Below are 20,945 nucleotides of genomic sequence, written 5' to 3'. Positions count from 1 at the left end.
ACTTCCCCACTGCACTCCGCCCCATGGCTGGGACCTCTCCCTCCCGCGCATGCGGATCCCGCTCCTCCCGGCGGTCCGAGGCCGCTGCCGTGGCTGCAGTGATGTCGGCGCGGGGACCGTTCCGCGGCCCGCCCTCCTTCCCGCCGCCGCTGCGCTTCGGGCAGCCCGCCGTGTTCGGCCAGGGCGGCGGCCCCGCCGGCCTCCCCTTCGCGCCCGCCGCCACCTTCGCGCCGCCCTACGCGCTGGGCCAGGCGCCGGCCCCGGCGGGAAACGCGGGATTCAGCTTCAGGCCGCCCACCAGCCTGGGCGGCTTCCCGACCTCCGTCGAAGCGTTGGGTGGCGGCGGCGGCGGTGCCTTCGCAGCTCCCGAGTTCCGCTTCAAGGCGCCCGAGAGCGCCGCCGCCTTCAAACCGGTGTCCGGCGGCGAGACGGAGAAGGGCCCGGCTGCTCCCGCTGCCTTTGCTTTCTCGTCGCCCTTCGGCTTCGCATCTGAGACGGGCCCCGAGGCGGCGGTGGCGCGGGAGCCTTTCTCGTTCTCGCGTCCCGCCGCCGCTTTGGGCGGCCGGAGGAGAGAGGCCCGCGGGCGCTGCCGGAGGATCCGGGGGAGGCGCCGTCCAAGGGGCTGAAGCGGAAGGAGGAGCGGGAGCGCTCGCCGCGGCGGGCGGCCGCGGGCGGGCGGGCGGCAGCGCCGCCGGAGAAGCGGGCGGTGGTGCTGAGCCGGCCCCGCGGCGGGATCCTGTTCGGCCGCACGCTGGAGGATCTGCTGCGCAGCCAGGCCCGCGAGCAGCGGGAGCGCGGGGACGGCCCCGAGGCTGAGCGGGGACCCGCCGAGGAGCCGCCGCCGGCCGAGGCCCGGGAGCCCGCCCGCGAAGGTGGGCGGGGGTCTGGTGGGGCAGCGCGGCCGCCCGGGTTTCTCCGTGGTTGCTGACTGCTGTCATGTTCTTTCTCGTCACAGATGCGGCCCCCGCCGCCCCTGCTCGCCGGAGCCGCGGCAGCGAAAGCACGGAGGGTCTGGGGGGCCTGCCTGCCGCCGAGCTGACGGCCATCCAGTGCAAGAACATCCCTGACTACCTCAACGACAGGACCATACTGGAAAAACACTTTGGCCAGTTCGTAAAAGTTCGTCGGATCATGACCAGGCGTAATAAAAAAATGGCTGTTATCCACTTTTTTGATCACGTGAGTATCAGAAGTGGCATTACTCTTGGGTGTGTTCAGCCTGGAGAAGTCTCCAGGGATCCCTTAGAGCCCCTTCCAGTGTCTAAAGGGGGGGGCTTACAGTAAAGAGAGAAAGCAGCTTTTTACAGGGACCGATTGGGAGAGGGCAAAGGGAAACAGTATAAACTAAAAGAGGAGTTAGGAAGAAATTCTTTGAAGGTGATGAGGCCCTGGCACAGGTTGCCCAGAGAAGCTGGGGCTCCCCCATCTCTGGAAGTGTTCAAGGCCAGGTTGGACGGGGCTTGGAGAAGCCTGGGATACTGGAAGGTGTCCCTGTGCATGGCAGGGGGATGTAGCTGGATGGTCTTTCTGGTCCCTTCCAGCCCAAACCAGTCTCTGATCCCATGAAGAAAGATTTAAATCTGAGTGCTTGGGGTGGGTCCAGCGCTGATGAAAACTACACTCCTGGTTGTAGAAAAGCAGCATTTTTTGTGGAGACCAGTTCAGCTGATTGCATGTAGGTCTTAAGTGAGGTTAAAATACAGCAACCAGAATTTTTTGGGACTCGGTAAATGTTTCTCTGGCAAAAACTGCATTGTGGGTTTCAGTGTTGTGATGCCAATAGGTTTCCGTGCTCTGCTTTTGTTTTCTTTCAGGCCTCTGCAGTTCTTGCCAGAAAAAAAGCGAAAGAATTGCACAAAGACATAGTAACATTTTGGCAAAAGAAGAAAACAAGTAAGTCTGTGTTTCCAGACTACTGGGTGTTGTATAAATAGTGTGCCAGCTGCTCTTTTTTATCCCTGTTGTGCTGAGAATGATACCTAAATTATCTCCGTAGTAGGAGATATCACGGTTGAATCCTTAAAGCAGTCACACAACAGCAATATGGTGATGTTCAACTTTGTGCTTCTGTCCAGAAGTAGGATGTTCTTTGGGGATGTAGGAAAACCCAGTCTGAAATGCCTTGCTGCTGCCTCAGATCATGGACTGGGACGTGAGCTTCCAGCTTTCGGGAAAAGGTTCTGAGAACCAACCTAAGGAAAGTGTCCTGAGAACCTCTGCAGTGTCTGCTGACGTTGCTGTTCTGCGTATCAACAGTTAGACACTGTTTGAACCAAAAAAGAGAACAACCTACAGAGTTTAGATTCCAGATTCCTGGATTCCAGACTGTGGTTGGGATTAGGGCAAGAGGAGATTGTTCACTCCCCAGGGCAATACTTATAGTGTCAAGTGCTTCCCTTTTTTTAGCTCCATGAGTGCAGTGTGTCTGCCTGTGAGATCCTAGCCTGGGGGTGCACTTCAGCTGCCAGCAGATGAATATTTCACCTCAGCTTTGACCAACCACAGCCTTGCCTTCCAGAAAACAAACAGCTGCAGAGTTGTCTCCCCGAGAATTAACATCTTGAAGCAGCAGCTCTAGGGCTGCCTCTTTGCCTGTGTCATTTTATCGTGGTGTTATGTCTGTGGCAGCACGTGTGGCAGCATTCTGAAATAACTATGCTGGGAGGGTTTAAGAAATCCAGTTGATGGAAAAGTTGTTGTTGGGAGAAGAAATTCTCCCTTCCTGCAAGTGTTAACTCATGCTGACCTGAGTCTTAAGATTGGGTATGTGAAATAAATATTTTCAATAGGAGCACTGGGAATTTTGATTTATGCAGGTGAAGTGGATTCATATTCCATACGGAGTTATGACTTTTGGATTATATCCCATACCTGAGAGAACTTTGATTCAGTTGAGGATCAGACTTCATTTACTGATAATTACTGTTACTGCTAAGTGATATTTTCTTGAAAAAAACTTACTCTTTATAGAGCAATGATCTTGATAGCAAGTGCTGGAAACTTGATACAGGTCCTAGTGCAAGCTGTTGTGGAAGTTTTACATGCATGTACAAGATTTGGAGTCTTAGTTTTCACCACCAACCCCAAGAAAGAGGTCAAGAAAGAGCTGTTGCTTAAATTGCTTGGCAGGTACCTGGTTTCATGTTTACGTGTCATTTCAGGTCCAGCAAAAAGAGAATTTTCATCCAAGGAGAAGAAAGCAGGTGAAGATGATGGAAGGCAAAGCAGTGAAGAGCAAAGCTATCAGCATTCCCCTCTTAGAAAACCTTTAATAAGATCCTCTGCCAGCAGTGTCATGCCTGGGAGAAGGTACGTCCTCTCCTCTGGGAATCCACCTGGCAGGAAAAGCTTGGAGAAAAATGGTGATCATTGTGTGCCAAATAGTCATGCCCTCTTCAGGGAGGGTGCTTACCTTCTTTTCTGGTTTGTCTGAATTAGAAGCACACAGCTCTCACACCTTGTCAGAAGGATACTCTTAGTGGCTTATTAGGGTCTTCTACTTTGGATTTTGTTCATGAAAGCATGTGTGAGGCATGAGGGAAGTGAACAAACACTGCAGAGCCCAGCTAGGACTGAGCAGTAATGACACTGTCTGTGGTCGTGATTCAATGAGCTTCTCAAGCAAGCAGTTTCCTTTGGAGGCAATTAGAGTTCTGTGGAATGAGAGTCTCCTTTTTGGAGTAGTTTGGATCATTGTCTCATTTCAAGTGAACAGTCTTCCTGGTTTGTGGCAGTCACAGAAGTGGCAAGGTTGATCTTTGTCATACCTCAATGGTGTGTCTAGTCTGACAAAAGTCATTTGATATGTATACATAATTATAAAATTAGTCATATGTTGAGAATGAGTCAATGTTCCTTGATTTAAAAATTATGTTTGTATCTGGGGTCTGTAAAATTTTTTTATAATCTCTGTTGCTATAGAAAGCATGTTGGTTTTATCTCTGCACCAGCAAGCCGGTTCCTAGCTTAAAAGTACAAACTGCTGTGCCATAGTGATGCAAAATGCTACAAGAGCCGTCCATTTCTGTCCCCTCTAAGACCCTTTCAGTAATACCTTTTCTGGTTTTAGTTCTCCAGCAAAGAAGCCTGGCCTTCGAAAGGCGCTGCAGTTTGAAGCCGAGCTGTTTGATTCCAGTTCTGAAGGGCAGAGCTCAGAGGGCTTGGGAGCTTCACTGTTGTCCCTCAGTAATCTGGTGGGATTGGTGGCTGAGACGCCTGAAGAGAGATACAGGCTCTTGGACCAGAGGGACAAAATCATGCGACAAGGTAATTAACACAAGTTAATGAGTGTAACATCTGCTTCTCTGCTGGAAAGAAGTAAGTGTTCGGGTTTTGTGGCAAAGCTGTTAAAACACTTAAACACTCTTAAAGGAGTGTTTAATGTGGAACAGTCTGTAAAATACTCTCCTAGTATATTACTTTTTGTATTTTTTTCTTGTAAGACACACAAATCTGTTTTACTTACTGCACATGCAATTTCTTGTGTAGAGGGAAGGGCAGAATGTTCATCTTCTGTGAAGAGGGCATGTAGGGAGATCTGCACCTTTACAGATTCTTTAAAGAAAGTTACCCAAAGCCTTATGAATGAATGAACTGCATTTCATAGAACCACAGAATTGTTTGAGTTGGAAGGGACCTTAAAGCCCATCCACTCCCACCCCCTGCCATGGGCAGGGACACCCTCCAGTATCCCAGGTTGCTCCAAGCCCCGTCCAACCTGGCCTTGGACACTTGCAGGAGTGGGGCAGCCACAGCTTCTCTGAGCAACCTGTGCCAGTCCCTCTAGTATCTGTCCAAATTCAAACTATTGTACAGGTGAGAATTATTTCAAAAAATGTCCTTTTGTTTCACAGTGCTCGTTGTAATGCCTTCCAAGCTGTTCTTGCAGTTTCAAAACTGATCCTACTTCTAATTTAAGAACTTACTTTTAATATTGACAGACTTCTTGTCCACTTAATGCAGAATTTTGAAATTGCTGGGTATCTTTTAGAAGCTTCAGTCTTTTCAGCAAAACTCTCAAAATGTGCAATCCCTGGACAGGCCTCAGAGCGGGGAGAACCCCGTCCTTGTTCATTTCTGACTGTATCAAGGTTTGGGTACAGCCGTACATGCTCAGGGATGTTTTGGCACATCAGTGTAATAGCTTATCGTGAAGCAAAAAAACCAAAACCCAAGAGATGCTTTGTGTTTGTTCAACTCTTTCTTTCTTTCTTTCTTTCTTTCTTTTTTTTTGTAGCTCGAATAAAAAGGACTGATCTTGGCAAAGCAAAAACTGTTGTTGGCACTTGCCCAGACATGTGTCCTGAAAAGGAGCGTTACATGAGGGAGACAAGAAACCAGCTCAGCATCTTTGAATTGCTTCTAGGATCTGACAAGGTATGAGATTCCCAGGATATCAGTATGCCTGATGCTCATTGGAGCTGTCAGTATTGTTTAGCTGATTACAGGGTTAATTCTGGTGCAGAAATTCTGTAGGCTGTTTCATTATTACCTTTCAATTCCCCATTGGAAAACAAGAATTGCTTTTTCACTCTGTCATGTCTTTTATGTAGTTAATTAGAACTATAGTTCCAAAGCTATAATTACATTATTATATGTAATTATCTGTAACCATATATCGTCTTGAAGGTTATGAGTTGGAGACTAAGTCAACGCTTCAGTAGTCTGCTCCTTACTGAAGTTAAAGGCATAGGTGGGATGAAATCTACTGCTGCAAAGTCGTACATACTTCTCGGATTTTGATTCTTTTCCTCACCTCTTGCAGGTGGATCATGCAGCAGCAATCAAGGAATATAGCAGGTCTTCAGCAGATCAGGAGGAACCTTTGCCCCATGAACTGAGACCCTCTGAGGTGCTGAGCATGACCATGGACTATTTAGTGACAAACATTATGGATCAAGGAGAAGGAAACTACCGAGAATGGTATGACTTCGTCTGGAACAGAACGCGTGGAATAAGAAAGGTAAGCACTGTGGATGGAGATGTTTGGTGATAAAAAGCAAAAGATCCCATCGTGCTGTAAAAAAGGGAAGCAAAAAGCAATAGTTGTTGAAACGTTTTGAATTGCAGAGTAACTCAAAGCACAGTGAAATGGGTTTTCCAGAGGTACTGCCAGGTGACTGTGCTCTTCCACTAGTTTAAAAAGACATGTAATGAACTCTCTATCATTCTGTTAGGACATAACCCAGCAACACCTCTGCAACCCGCTGATGGTGTCTTTGATTGAGAAGTGCACTCGCTTTCACATCCACTGTGCTCACCACTTGTGTGAAGAGCCCATGTCCTCCTTTGATGCCAAAATCAACAATGAGAACATGACTAAATGCCTGCAGAGCTTGAAGGAGATGTATCAGGACTTGGCTAACAAGGGGATTTACTGCAAGAGTGAAGCAGAGTTCCGAGGTTATAATGTCTTGCTGAATCTCAACAAGGGTGATATTCTCAGGTGGGAACAAGACATCACTTGTTTTCTCTCTTTGCCTCTGGGAAGAATTGAGTTTAGAATTAAATCCAGACAAATTGTAATGCTCCTGATTTTAATTCTGTGCTGTTAAATTTTAATTTCTGTGCTGTTGAATTGTGATTGTTCAATATTGAAGCAAAAGGTTTGTCGCTGTCTTTTGTTCCACAGAGAAGTTCAGCAGTTTCATCCAGAGGTTAGAAACTCGCCTGAAGTTAGATTTGCAGTTCAAGCTTTTGCTGCATTAAACAGCAACAATTTTGTGAGGTTTTTCAAGCTTGTGCAAGCAGCTTCCTATCTGAATGCCTGCCTCTTACACTGTTATTTCAACCAGGTGAGGAAAAGACAGATGGATATTTTTTAAAGTGTTAATGAGTAAGACAGTCTGGGATTTGGGGGAAAATCAGCAGAAAACTTAGTAGATATTGAGCCTTAAAAATAATATTGTTACTGCTTCTTCAGAAGTGTTAAAAATTTATCAGGAGCTTTCTGCTGTGATATGAAAGGCAAATACGGAAATGCTTTTTTTTTCTTGTAATTGTGTACAAATACATGTTTCCCTGAAAAATAATTGGGAAGCAGAGAATACATGTTTCCCTGAAAAATAATTGGGAAGTCCTGAGAATCTTGCAAAGCAAATATGAGCCTGCCGTTTCAGAAGCCCTTGCAAGGTGTTTTTTCTGTGCAAGAATCACAAAGGGATATGCTCGGAACAAATATCATGAAAGAGGAACAGAAACTAGAAAGCAAGCGCATAGAATTTAGAAAGAAAGTTAAATCGAAATAATTGTTTGTGTGTATACTTGATGACAAAGTACTGGTGGATTTAAACACGATTTTCATGTTTATTGTACACTTTATAGTACATTTTGGGCTCTTTCCTAGTAGTTACGTGGCCTTTTCCCCCAGATTCGTAAGGATGGTCTCAAATCCCTCAATATTGCCTACACTGTGAGCACCCAGAGAAGTACAGTGTTCCCCTTGGACCACCTGGTCCGCATGCTGCTGTTCAAAGACTGCGAGGAGGCAACTGATTTTATAAGTTACTATGGGCTGAGTGTATCAGATGGGTAAGTGTGAGGAAAATGATGCCTGGGAGGGTTAGCCTGATGCCATGCAAAGGGGTAATGTGGGGGAGCTGCTCCTGAAGGTTGGATCCAGAGAAAGAATAGGCCAAGAACAAGGGATGGGGTCTCTGTAGGAAAGAAGGATACAGTTCTGCTTCTTGGGAAACTGGCATTGTAGTGATGCCTGTGGGGTGGCATGAAGCTGAACGGTGCAAACCGGCTGTTAGAGGATGTTGGAGAACAGCAGTTCACAGATGTTTGCCATGGAAATCCATACATTGTAAGGAATGTTGATCCAAACTTGGAACGTCGAGGAACTGGAGAAGGAAAAATCCCCTCGAGGATGCCAGTTAGTGGTCTATTCCTGTCAGCATTCAGAAACAATAAGTTTCAGAAGTGAAAGCCCGTAGGTTACTGGAGCTTTGAGGATGTACTCCTGGTTGTTACTTTCACTTTTCCGCAGGGGTTACGTGGAGCTGAATCGCTCGGCTTTCCTGGAGCCAGATGGATTACCCAAACCACGTAAATCCCCGTTTGTCAGCCAGAAGCTCACTGTCTCTGTTGGGGAGGTTGTGAATGGGGGGCCCTTGCCCCCAGTGCCCCACCATGTACCCGTGTCCAGCTTCAACGGGCAGAACAAGTACATTGGTGGAAGCACCTCTGTGGATCAGGCTGGCAGTAGCCAAAAACCCAGCGGGGAAGCACCAGGTGAGAGCAAACCTCATTTAGGTTTTTTAGGTACTGCTCAGAACACACTGCTGAGTCAGTTCTGTGAGCAGGTTTAATGTACGGAGCAGGAACTGTTCTTGGCTCAGACATTGAAATGGCATGGAAATTCAGATGTAATGAAAGGATTACAATTTAAGTCATAAGAGAGTCACAGAATGGTTTGAGTTGGAAGGGACCTTAAAGCTCATCTAGTTCCAGCACCCTTGACATGGCAGAGGCACCTTCCACTACACCAGGTTGCTCAGGTGTATTTATGTATCTGTAAAAGCCAAGAACAACCTGATTATTAAAATGTATTTCCCAATTCAGGAAATACACTATTGATCCAAATTTTGCCAACATAAGTGAAATAACAAATGTTTGACTACTTCAGAAAGCCAACTTCCCTTTGCAGTTTGCATGTTTTTATTTGCAGCTGTTTGTTGCACTGTGTGTATAAACATGTCAGTTTTCAGGTTGGCTGAATGTGTGCTTTTCTGTCCTTGCTGGAAGTACAGATAGTGTGTGTAGGTGCCAGATGTGCCTGACTTAAAACAGTTGCTTTTTTGGAAATATATGTGCTTGCTACTGGGGATAATGTGCAATTAAATTTTTAATTGTTTTGTATAAAACATTTATAAATATAAAATAGTTTCTATGATATATTTTTAACTTTAAGGCAACAAGCTGCTGTTACGGATTTATTTTATGACCTCCCGAGTTTTATCACACAAGCCAGCTTTTTGAAGAAAAGATCTGCTTCTGTTTGTGACTGATCTGGTTTCCTGAATTTTTCTCCTCTCCCCTCTCAAGAAGGAAGAGTGGAAAGCAGAGGTGTGGATTTAGAGGCCACAGCAGTAAGAGTCCAGCCCCCAGCTCATCTTCTGCCCTCACTGTTGCCTCGTCAGCTGGTGCCAGTCCTGCCTCCTGCACAGCCCATTTCCCAGCCTGCTGCACAGCCTGAGCCTCCCCCTTCAAAGCCTCAGCCTGGCTACTCGGACACGGTAGGGAAATATTTGGGAAAGATCTGTGAAATACAATAAAAGGTAACCAAGTTCTAAGGGTATTTCATTTTTCTGGAATGTGCATGTATGTCAGATGAGACATGACAGAGTTTCTTCTTGTGGGTACGTGACCATGAATGCTGGGTCTTGAATGTGTACCCCATGTACCTGTGCTGTTTTTCTCCCTCCCACACAAGTTTTTGTGTGCTGATGCTGAACCAGTCTCGGTGTCTCATTGCTTTGTACAGTACAGTTGCCATATTCTACCTAGATAATGGTAAATGTCAGTGAAGGTTAGACCTGATCATTTGGAATTAAATCAGCTAGAATGGAAGTCTAAAGTAAAAAAATAGGAGTCTCTCTCCTTAGTTATGATTTCCTAAATTGACTGGCCCGTATTTAGTACAAAAATCTGCTTTTGTTTCTGGGCTGTTACTAACCTTTTAGATAGTCTAAATAGTCTGAAGTTTGCAGGCTGTTGTGTTTGGTCAAGTTGGCTCAGTTTGTAAGCAGAAATACAGATGATGCTGTGAATTACAGTCAATTAAGCAAGGCTGGAGAGCCTTACTCCCAGTTTACTCCCAGTTCCGTCCTGAGAAGGACTGCACCTTGGTTCAGCTGCTTCCTCTGCTGTGTTGCAGGACATCGCCGAAGTGGTGGACGGGCTGGTGCATGACGTCCTCAAAGGAGAGTGCAGAGAAGTGGGCAGAGCAGGAGCAGCTTATGTGGCTGCTGCCATCTGGTAAAGAGCATTTATTGCTGGTTCTCCTGGAGTCTGTCACCACAGCTGCCCCTTGCTGTAGCAGCACCGTGTGTGAAGATGGTAAAACTAAGCACTGCCAGGTCTGTGGTGGAGACCGTGTTACTGATGCAGTGGAAGGGAAAGCAGACCTTTCTCCAGATGTCTGTCACATCCCAGCTCTAGCCTAAGGGGAGGCTGACCCAAACTTCTGGAAGCTTTGTCTGGCAAGAAACCTCTGTTGTGGAAGGGAAGGTGCCCAAAGGGGGACAAGAGGAGCAAGTCCAGATCTGGCTCCTTCTCTGATTCTCATAAACATTTCCTCTCCAGGGCAGTTGGTAGAGTCGTAGATGTGGGATGTGACCCAAACAATTGTTGGTCCATTCCATGTGATGTCATGGTCAGCAATAAAACTGGGTTAGAGGAAGAAGTTGGGAGATCTGCGGCTTTCAGGGTGGACATTAGCTGAATACCCTCTGGGCACTGCTCTTCCTGTGCGAAGCGATGACTGGGCTACATTTATTTTGCTTGATGGGGGAGTGGGGGTGTTCCCTTTCTGCATTACAGTTTATTTATTTCCATCCATGAGTTTTCCTTTTTTCTTCCTACTTTCTTCCCTGTCCCAGTGTGGGGAGGGGAGTGAGCCAGTATCAGTGTGGGTGCTTGGCTAATGGCTGGAATCAGCCCACCACAAAGAGCAAGGTGTGGCTGAGAAAAGCATAGACTTGGGGCTTTGCATGAAAACCTGGCTTTGAGAAGAGATTTGCTGTTTCTGCACAGCGCCTCAGAGGCCACCGTGGAGGAACTCGTGACTGAAGTGATGGGGGAGATCCTCAGAGAAGTGGCTGGAAATGTGGTCAGTGTGGAAAGGCAGCGTGTCCAGGAGGAACAGCGCAGAGTGGAGGAGGAGAGGTGAGGCACGGCTTTTGCTGTGGGGCAGGGTGGGCTGGGTACACCCTGGACAACATAAGGCCAGCAGGTGCCAACCTGAGTCCTTGTGCCTCTGCTCAAGCCCTGTGTCTTTCTGCCACAGGAGCAGAACAGTCTCACCTCAAACTCCCCTGGGACTGTGGAGGCAGGGTTCCCCTCTGCATTCTCAGGTGATCTGCTAGTTAGCATTTTGGCAGCCTCAGAGCCATTGTGAAAATGGTGGGTGGGAATTTTAGGAACTGTTATTTATCCAGAGCTTCCAGAAAGGGACATGCATCCTGGCCCTGCTGCATGCAGGAACTTTTCCTTCTGAGCGAGCTACTTGTTTGTAGCTTATTGGGGTAAGAATAAATAGAATCCTAGAATGGTTTGGTTTGGAAAGGACCATAAAGATCATGTAGTTCCATCCTAGCCATGGGCAGGGATGCCACTTACTAGACCAGGTTGCTTAAGGAACCCTATGGTCATCCGTGGTTTTGAGGGAAACCTGGCTCCATGCAAAGTTGTTTATTTAGAAACCAGATACTGGGATATCAATTTTAGGTGAATTAGCTGTTTGACGCTGCGTGTGGTGCTTGTGTAGCTAAGCAGCAGGTTTGCCAGTGTAAATTTTTTCACTTGTGTAAATCTTTTCTCTGTCCTTCCAGGCAAAAGCAGGAAAGAGAAGAGTTAATAAAGCAGTTGAGCCAGTTGGTGGGTATGGAATTAATGGAAGAAGTAATAAAGGAATGTGTTAAAGAAGCTTCAACCAATGAGTTAAGGTGTGTACAACGTGCTGCATGCTGGTGTTTGCTTTCCCAAAGGTTTCCTAAATGTGATGGACTTCCCTGTTTGCATCTCAGCCAATTGAATTGGCATTTGCTGGAGGTCTTCACCTCAGCAGAATCTTGGTTTGTTTTATTTGGAACCAGATGTGCCTCAGAAAGAGACCGGCAAGCCCGGATTGCCCGGTGTTCAGAAGAAGTGTGTGGCCACTTCATGGAGCTCTTTCTGGAGGATGAGATTTTCCAGATTGCCAAGGAAACCCTTCAGGAGCTCCAGTGTTTCTGCAAGTACTTAAAACGGTGAGTCACCACCCTGGGACTAGCTGCTTCTCTTGGGAGCACTGGCATGGAGCAGTTAACAGAGATGGAACTACAGCTGTCTGGTTGTGTTCTATTTGAGACCTTACTTCCATGATAAGGGTAGACCTTACAGTCTTAGTACCAGCCTCTGCTAAATTACTGTATGTGGGCAGGGAACCACACCTTGTTGTAGTCAGGTAATGAGCTTGGTAGAGATTCCAGCTTCATTCTGCCTAGAAACTTGTAATAGTTTATCCTTGTATTCTTTCTGTTGATCAGTGGTTTTCCTGGACACCTGCTCAGTGTGTTTTGGTTGTGGTGTCCATGGTACAAATACCTGATGACAAAGGTCTGCAGAAGAGTTCGTGAATGTGACCTATTTATCTGTTCTCTTCCAAAGGTGGAGGGAAGCAGTGGCAGCTCGGACAAAGTTGAAACGTCAGATGAGGGCATTTCCAGCTGCTCCCTGTGGCTTGGATTCCAAACATCAGCTGAAAGCACTGTCCCCCAGTGCAGAGTGGCCTATAGCCATGGAGAACTTGTGCAAGAGATTTGTAAACCTGGGGAATGGAGGAAAGTTGGGAATCTCTTGCACGAGGTAAGTAAGGATACTTCCAGTGGCATCAGTTGGCAATCTGGTTGATTTTAGGAAGATAAGTTACCAAAAATTCTTCCATTGTGAATGTTGGTGGGTTTGCAGAACTGTTTGTTCTTAAATAGCCCCCAAAAGACTTTCTCCACAAATGCCATGACCAAGACTGAAAATCCAAATAAATTCTTCTATTAACAGCAACTTTCTGAAGCCTCTGTAATATTTCCCGGGCCTCAGTGTTTCTTATATTTGTTTAAAGTACCTGTTTTACACCAAAAAATACAGCCAAGAATATTTTGTTTCCAGATTGAACTGGCTGAGAAACAAGACAGTGCATGAAATTAAAGTTCAGCACTTCTACCAGCAGTTGGTAAGGTAGGCTGGGGTTTGGTTCTTGTTTTCTTAAGAAGCAAGCTGCAACAGACATGCCAGAGATAGCAGAAATGGCCAAAAGGTATGGCTAACCATGCCTGAGTGTCCACTTGCAGCCTTGCTCCCGGGAGTATTTTGGAATAAAGGGAACAGGAAAGTCATAGAACCATAGGACAGTTTGGGTTGAAAAGGACCTTAAAGATCATTTTGTTCATCCCCCCACCATGGGCAAGGACACCTTCCACTAAATTAGTGGAAGTGTTGGGCCAGATGATCCTCCCTGGTGTAATTTTAAGGATCTGATGGGTACTATGGGGTGTGATTCTGTGCCTGGGTGGGATGGGGTCTCAGATGGGCTATGGGGGGAGAGGAGTAAGTGACCTATCAGTGACCTGGCTTGTGGCAGGAAAATACCGATTGAGATGTTTGAAGTGCAGCAGGAGGTCTGGCTTCCCATGGCTCCTCATGCTCTCCAGTGGCCTGGGCGTGTGTTGGATCAGTGTGGAAGTAAAGCAGTACACATGTGCTCCTGAAATTCCCAGAGTAAGGCTCATGTATCAGATTTAGCAGCTGCAGTTCCTGAAGGATGAGCAACAGATCTAAAGAATTAACTGAACAGTCGCTACTTGCAGTATTGTAACTTGTTCAGTGCAAGGCAGACATTCCTCAGGTGGGAAAGAGCCCTGGGGTGGATCTTTTCACCAGTTTTTTTTGTCTCTCTTTAAGTGATTTAGCTTGGACTCCCCTGGATCTCGTCTCGTTGATCACAGAACATATTCCAGTTCAACAAGAACATGTTTTTTGGAAGGCACTCTTGGTTTTGCCCAGTGATGATGAATATTCCAAGGATGATCCCAATAGGTAGGTTGAAGGAGTTGACTGCTGGGTCCCTTTCTCAAACTTCTTTTATTTAGGTAGAAGAAGATCAGTAATACACAGTCCTTGATGTAATTTTGCCTGTACCATGTCAAATTTCCAGCTTGTTTTTTTTCCTCCAGAGCACTCTAAACAATATAGCTGTAATTTATTACAGTGATCTGTATTTTCTAACGTTGTTTAATTCCTTTTGCTCATACTGAAAACAAAACCTTGATAGATGATAACTTCGTGAAAATTTATAGCTATTTATTAGGGCTATTTATCATAACCTAAATATATAGAATTATGATAGACTGTGGTATCTTAGAGGTGCTGATACTAAAACCCTAAAATGCCAGTTTTGACAACAAAACCCCCCAAAGCCCTCCTTTTTGTTTGCTAGGATACTGATGGATTGGTTGAAAGCCAAGTTTATGGGAGACAAAATCTGTGAGAAAAATGCTTCACATACAGACGGCAAAATTCAAACACTGATGTTATTTAGTTCTCATGTCATGCAGGGCAGCAGAAGCATTCAAGTCAGTGTGTGCATCAAGGTAGGTGAGAACAATTTCATGATACCTAAGAGGCCGTAAGAGTAGGGTGGGCTCTTTTTCAGTGGATATTGTGTCCTGTCAGATGGAGGGAGATGATACTGGGAGGGATAGGGTTGTTGAAAAGGTCTGAAAAAAGATGGATTTTTCTTCTTTGGTTTCAATCAGCTGAGAAATACCTGCAGTAGCAGAATCTGAATCATCAATTCCTGGTCCCAGAGCAGGTGCTGAAGGACACTCTCTGCTCAGCTCATCTATCAGACACATCCATGTTGCCCTGACAACAGCTTGTCATCTTAGGCTGTGTAGAGCTCCTGGGAAAGGACATGAAAGCTGAATGGCAGTGACAATAAACTGCAGATATTGGTGTGAAAATAGCTTTGTTTAGCTACTTCACTGTTGTCATCTTTGTTGCCTGTCTAGGTGGCACATGGTGCGCTCTCTGACTCAGAGCTTGATATGGCTGAGACACAAAAGGACTTGCTTGGGACTGGTGGCCTTGTTCTTCTCCTGCCGCCCCGAGTTAGGAGTGAAGATGTTGCAGAAGATGATGTTTACTGGCTTTCAGCTTTGCTGCAGCTGAAACAGCTGCTTCAGGCCAAACCTTTCCACCCCATAGTTCCCTTGGTGGTTCTAGTCCCCAGTCAGGAAGAGGAGGCCATGGAGAAAGAAGTAGAAGATGGTACGTAATTATTTTTGTGTCTTGAAAGTATGAATGTTCTACTTCTGCCCCAAGTAGAAGTGTTGTGGCTGGTGCAGCCTCTCATTACATCATCCAGTAAAGGGAGAAGCTGTGAAGTACAGCACTTCCCAGAGCTTCCCTAAAAATCTTGAGGCCTTAAGAGCTCACCAGTTTTGGCTTCCAGTTTTCCTTCACACACAGTATTTGATCCTGAGAGCCTGTGGGCAGAGATGGAGGGGAGCAGCTATGCAGTGAATGCAATGCAGAGCACGTGGTCCAAGGACTTGCGTTCTTTCTCTGTGTACATGATGAGTTTTCTTACTTTTCAAGGTTTGATGCTCCAGGACTTGATTTCAGCCCAGCTTATTTCAGACTACACCATTGTAGAGCTCCCAGGCTCTGTCAATGACTTAGAAGGCACCAGAAAGGTAGGAACAGCAAGATTCAGGAATTACTTTCCATTATTTGTGACTTTTGTATTTTCACTGACCAGAGATCAGTGCTATTTGCTACAAAAAACCCCAATTTAATGTAATACTGAAAACTGCACTGAGACCAAAATTCATGGATTACCTAAACCCACTCTTGTCAGCCCTGCCTGTCTTACTGCTCAACAGAGTAGTGCTGATGGTGGGTAAACCTTTTTATCCTTAAGCTCTTAGACCTAAAATGCAGAGGACCCTTTGTAGCTCTTCTGGTTGCTGTGAGATTACCCAGAGTTACCCCATCTTGGTGGATGGGACTGAGATGCCTCTATCCTCTCGTGTTCTGTACACAAAGAAGATTGTACAGATCTCTCCCTGACAAGCCCAGAGTGATGCTCCCCCACAAACCTTCACAACTTAGGTCTGCACTTCAAGGACTGCCGTGATCAGACATGGTATAGTCACCCTGCACGGATTTCTGTGAATCTGTCCAATTTTTCTTGGATAAGTTTTCAACAACCCCAGCATCCTGCAGCAGGGAATTCCACTGCATACCTATACCTCATGTGAACAGCATCTTTTTTGTCTGTTCCTGAGCCTGCTGTGTGGAAATTCAGTTTGTGGCCACCTAGCTGGAGAATTACTGTTGCAAATATTGGTATAATGATACCTGATTTATTGGCCTTTTGCTGCATATTCTCTTGGAGAGTGTTATTCAAACTTAGGGTTGCAGGATTGAATCCTTTGTGTCCCGATCATTGCAGAGCAGTTTCCAACCCTCCCTCTTTTGTGTGTCGTAGGTCTCTGCCGCTGTGGGCTGGCTGGTATCCCAGTGTCCTGCCTCCCTTGAGCTCTGCAGCCAGACTCTTCAAGAGTACATTGAGGATGGGATTGATAGAGAATTTGGCAAGCGTTTCTACCACGACTGGAAGGAGAGGCGTTTAGCTGGGCTGCCACCCCAGGAGCCTGGGGTCATCATAGAGCTCTACAACAGCGTGCTGCAGTTCCTGTCAGATGTGGCATCCTCAGAGCACCTTTGTGACTTGTCTTGGCCTGTCACAGAGTTTTCAGAAGCTGGGGGTAACAAGGTGTTGCCCCACCTGCAGTGGAACATGCCAGATCACCTGGCCTGGCTGAAGAAGGCTGTGCTGTCCTTCCAGATCCCATACCTAGATCTGCCTCCTTTACGTGGTAGGTACTTCACACTCCAGTATCTTCTTGGCAGCACGTTGTTCTCCAAGATGTGCCTGTGCAGTGTAGGTTCTGTCACAAATTTTGCAGCTTAATTTGGGCTTTTTTGTTCCACAGCTCCCTGGCGTCCTGTTTGCCACATGATTTTTCAGTATGTCTCACAGATTGCAAGTTCTTCCCACACTCAACCACTGATCCAGTCTCAGGTGGAGAATCTGCTGAGGAAAACTTACCAAAATTGGAAAACCAGAACAACTGGCAACTCTGATGAAGATGGACCTTCTGTTGATGAGATTCCTTGGGATTGTATCTTGGCAGTCTGTATTGATCATAAACTGAGAGACTGGAAACCACCCAAACTACCTATTGCTCCAGGTATCGTGTCCTCCTGCAGCATGGATGATGCTTCTTTTGTGATGGTATTTAATATGTTGCCAGCGGTGCCTTTACATACAGCAGCACGTGATGTGTAGCAGGGAGGCAGCTGTGGTCTTGCTGTGTTCTGCACGTGTCTTCTCTCTGGAGTGTGTATTTAGTATTGGTTGTGGCTTGACTTGATCCTGTGACTGCAAACGTGGCTCTGGTCGAAGTCTTTCAGCCCTGCCCTCCCAGTGGGAGAGGGTTTGCATTAAGCAAAGGCCAAGAGTTACCCCTCAGAAGCCATGTGAGCATGGAGGGCAGGCTGCCACAGTTAATTATCACTTCCATTGATTAATGAAGTTTGTCCCAGACTGTGTTTGAAACCTGTTTGAAAGTGAACAATCGTTTTTCTCCCAAGTTGCCCTTTTAATACTGAGCTTCTCTTCTGAAGGAGAGAACCTGTGCAAATGATAAACGTTGGGCTTGGGTTTATTCACAGAAGCAGTAAGTAAAGACGGTCAGATTCGTGTGTACTTCTTCAAGGAGCATTTAAAGAACTACACTGTGCCTTTCTCGTGGGATCAAGCCAGGCTGAGGACGCAGGAGGAGATCCGGCAAGGCCACGAGAGGTGAGGGAGCCTGCATGGTGCTGAAAACCAGCACTTGGCATCTACCCAGAACCTGCTTGCGTACATCTCCCCTAAAATGATGTACAAGCTGAAACAGGGTAGTAAGCAGATTTTATTTGTACAGGGTTACTCAGCTCTCAGAGAAAGGATTGCTTGGGGAGTGCTGAAAGTGTCTAAGTGGAGAAATTAACTTCTGCCAAAAAAACCTGCTGCTGAGGCTTTGGAGTTGTGCAAAGCATGGAGGGAAAATAGTGTGAGTCTGAGAAAATGCTAGATAGGTTGAGGGGGAAGGATGCCTTAGAGCTGTGTGGCAATAAAGTATTTGAGGTGTCAAATCTAGCTCACTTCCCTAGCCACTCTTTTCCCTCTTGGAAGTTTAGCTGCAGCTCTGCTGTGTAGTGAGTGATGTTTGGGGTGAATCCTGTGCTCTTGTCAGATAAGTTCCTCTCTAATCCCATGCACAGGTGGTGGTGTGTTGGACCCTGGCACACGGGCATTATTTCTCCAAATGATCGCTTCTCACTCCCTGCTATTTCCAAGCTTCAAGCTAATAGGGAAAACCCAACACATACCAATTCATGTGGTTTTGCTTGTTGTTTTTTTTCCTGCGTCCTTCAGGTCAAACCTAAAATCTCCCAAGTCTTTTAAGAAACCCTACAGCATCTCCATGGTGCCGGGTCCATATGGCTCCGGCATGAGCATGCTGCCAGGTCAGAAAGTGAGCATTCCCAGCACAGATGAATTCAGAGACACATCCTTGGCCCAGGAGTGTCCGTTGGCACAGCTGAAACGGGAAAAAATAGAAAACAAGAGGTAAGTTCCCAGAGCAGCATCTTTTCCTTGCAGCTCCAGCCCAGGGTTGTAAACAATTTGTAACTTGTATGGAATAGGAAGTTAAACTGTGCTAGAAAAGAGCCCAGACTGTCTCGAGTTCCATCTGATTTCATCTAGCACAAAAGTGCAGTTCCCTATTACCTCCTCTGTGCAGTCATGGGAACAGTCCAGGATGGTAGAAGTTCTTGGAGCTGTCGGCAGTGTTTGGAAACTCTATGGTCAGTCACGCCACCAGAACTGAAGCAGTACAGTGTGTACAGTGGTCTGTGTGTCCCCCAGTGTCACAAATGTCTACAAAGTCCTCCCTGGGATGTCAGGTCGTAGCAATGCAGATCACAAAGGTGAAGTACTAAAGCTTTTGAGGTTAGTCCAAGAGGTTTTTGTCTCTTCTGCCTTCCCATAAGTTGAGTCTCTTCAGTCTGTGTGGCTCCTTTCTGTACCGCATTCTTCTGTGATGGATTTCGATAGTTGCAGTGGGGTACATCAGACTGTTTGAATATGGCTGTGGAGATCAGATGCTTCTGAACCCAAAAAACCCCTCTAAGTGTAACACATCGGTTACAGGGACAAATCCAGGCTGCCATCTGACTGGTGCTCTTGCCCTTCCCATCCAGGTTTGAAGAACAGCTGCAGCAATACCTAGCTGAGGACATGGAGCCCCTTGGGGATCTCTTGGGTCTTCCTCTCTACCTCCCCCAATCTCTGCTCTCCACCCCAGCTGCCACCTGCCCCTTGGTGAAGACTCCCATGTCAGCTGCTCAAGAGGTAAGAGAAGGTGGTTCTGAGCTAAACTAAAGCTCTGAGGAGTGCAGTAGCTGCAAAACCCGTAGTGGGAATTACCTTGGGAGAAAGTCTCAGTCTCATCTCTTTCTGCCCAGGCTGGGGGTCAGGAGGGACACAAGGTTCCGGAACTGGAGCGAAGCCCTGCGTTGTCGGACAGACTCAAACACTTGCAGCAGCTCCTCAGAGCCACCGAGGAGGCTGAGGCTGCCTCCGAGCTCCACCTCTCTGCTCTGGTGGACATGGTGGACATTTGAGCCGAGCTGAGACACGGAGATTCAGGAAAGAAATCCATGTCCAGGTGATTGAACAGGTGCACTCCTGGGGCACGTTCCAGAACAAGCAGGTGTTCTCCTGGGATGAGAACATGGAGCAGCCGTGGGGCCTGGGCCCTTGGCCCTTCTCACGTGGCTGCATTGCACAGGGCCAACACAGCCCCGTGTCATGGATGGTCTGGGACTCCCTCCTTTTCTGCTCCACAGGCACGGAGACGAGTCAAATGCTTTTTCTTGGAAGGCCTTAAATGGCAGTGGTGTTTTTTGTTTCTCCCAGCTCTCCACAGCATTGTGGGCAAACACAGCTTTATCAGGTTCAGCTGTAGGGTAGCATGGGTCTGTGGGAGCACTGGACCAATTGCTCTCCACAGACAGTCCCTGAAATGTTGTCTCAGTCTGTGCTTCCTTCATGCAGGAACTGCCTTGCAGCAGCACTGTGGTTTAAAGTTCCTATTCTGTTCCCAGGAATGTCAAAACTATGATTCTCAAGTTGGAGCAGCATTTGGCCATGTTTTTGTTTATACTTCCTGTTGCTCAGTGCACATCCAGAAGAATTTTTGTTCTTCTGGGCCCAAGTTCTATTTTATTCAATGTTTTCAGCATTAAAAACGGGTGTGAGGTGTTTATTCCACAGATTCCATGTCATGCTGGAAAACAGTAGTCTTCAGTAAACAGCTATGGAGAAACAATTTTCCTTTTTTTTTGGAAGAGCAGATTGCCTGCATTCTCCAGCATTTAAAAGCCTTTGGAAGTTGAAGGCATTTGGTTTTAGTTTAATTCCCAGTAAATAATATGAAGATGTACTTCATGTCTGCAGTATTCCTATACAGCTAATCTTTTTATTTTTCTTACAAAATCAGCCAATTTTTCTCAAACAGAGCCTTCTGCCTGGTGGAATATAAATTACTGCACTAAACTGATTATCTAGTGTGCCCAACCCTGGCTGAAATCCTCAGTAGTCTGAAACTGTTGATTGCCTTCCAAAAAAGTAATTTTACAGTTTTCTAAAGTAACATTTCATTTGTATTATTTCTCTTAAACCCAAAATAGCAATAGTAGCTTAATGCTAAGTTGAAATAAATTTAAATTGGAAAGTGTGTGCTTTGAGGCTGTTCCTGCTCCACATGCTTTTGTTGGGCTGAGTTTTGTTGAGTTTAACTGGTTCCATGTGAAGGGAGGCCTGTGTCCTGCTTTTGATGTTCTCAGTTTACCTGGAATCCAGCTGTCAAAACCTAACAGAGCTTTGGGCGTGTGGCTCATATAATTTGCTGTAAATTGTGTTTTGTATTCAATAAAATTTTTAGTGGCTTGAAAGGTGCCTTGTTCCTCTGTAAAAGCTCATGATATGGGATGCTCTCGAGGAGGGGGGTGGCTGCTGTCTTTTACCCGGGGGCGTTTTGGGGTATCAGTGCAGGGGGGGG

The 20,945-nt window shown here is 46.4% G+C and overlaps 1 protein-coding gene across 1 annotated transcript; it reads left to right on the top strand.

Moving 5' to 3' along the window:
* Positions 1-37: 37 nt before the first annotated feature.
* LOC104694609 (minichromosome maintenance complex component 3 associated protein) lies at positions 38-20,838 on the top strand. Its single transcript, XM_039555061.1, is given in 29 exon segments — positions 38-549; positions 552-872; positions 956-1,179; positions 1,815-1,893; positions 3,162-3,309; positions 4,070-4,266; positions 5,237-5,376; positions 5,765-5,962; positions 6,177-6,445; positions 6,632-6,794; positions 7,370-7,530; positions 7,991-8,235; positions 9,049-9,239; positions 9,881-9,981; positions 10,759-10,890; positions 11,556-11,669; positions 11,820-11,972; positions 12,373-12,570; positions 12,871-12,939; positions 13,663-13,797; positions 14,198-14,351; positions 14,772-15,030; positions 15,361-15,458; positions 16,256-16,646; positions 16,764-17,021; positions 17,506-17,635; positions 18,254-18,448; positions 19,084-19,234; positions 19,348-20,838. Coding segments are annotated over 29 exon segments (5,481 nt in total). The 5' UTR covers positions 38-101; the 3' UTR covers positions 19,507-20,838.
* The last annotated feature ends 107 nt before the right edge of the window (positions 20,839-20,945 follow it).

The sequence above is a fragment of the Corvus cornix genome, chromosome 7, assembly GCF_000738735.6.
Source record: "Corvus cornix cornix isolate S_Up_H32 chromosome 7, ASM73873v5, whole genome shotgun sequence".
Classification (NCBI taxonomy): Eukaryota; Metazoa; Chordata; class Aves; order Passeriformes; family Corvidae; genus Corvus; species Corvus cornix.
This window is presented reverse-complemented; position numbering and strand designations above follow the sequence as displayed.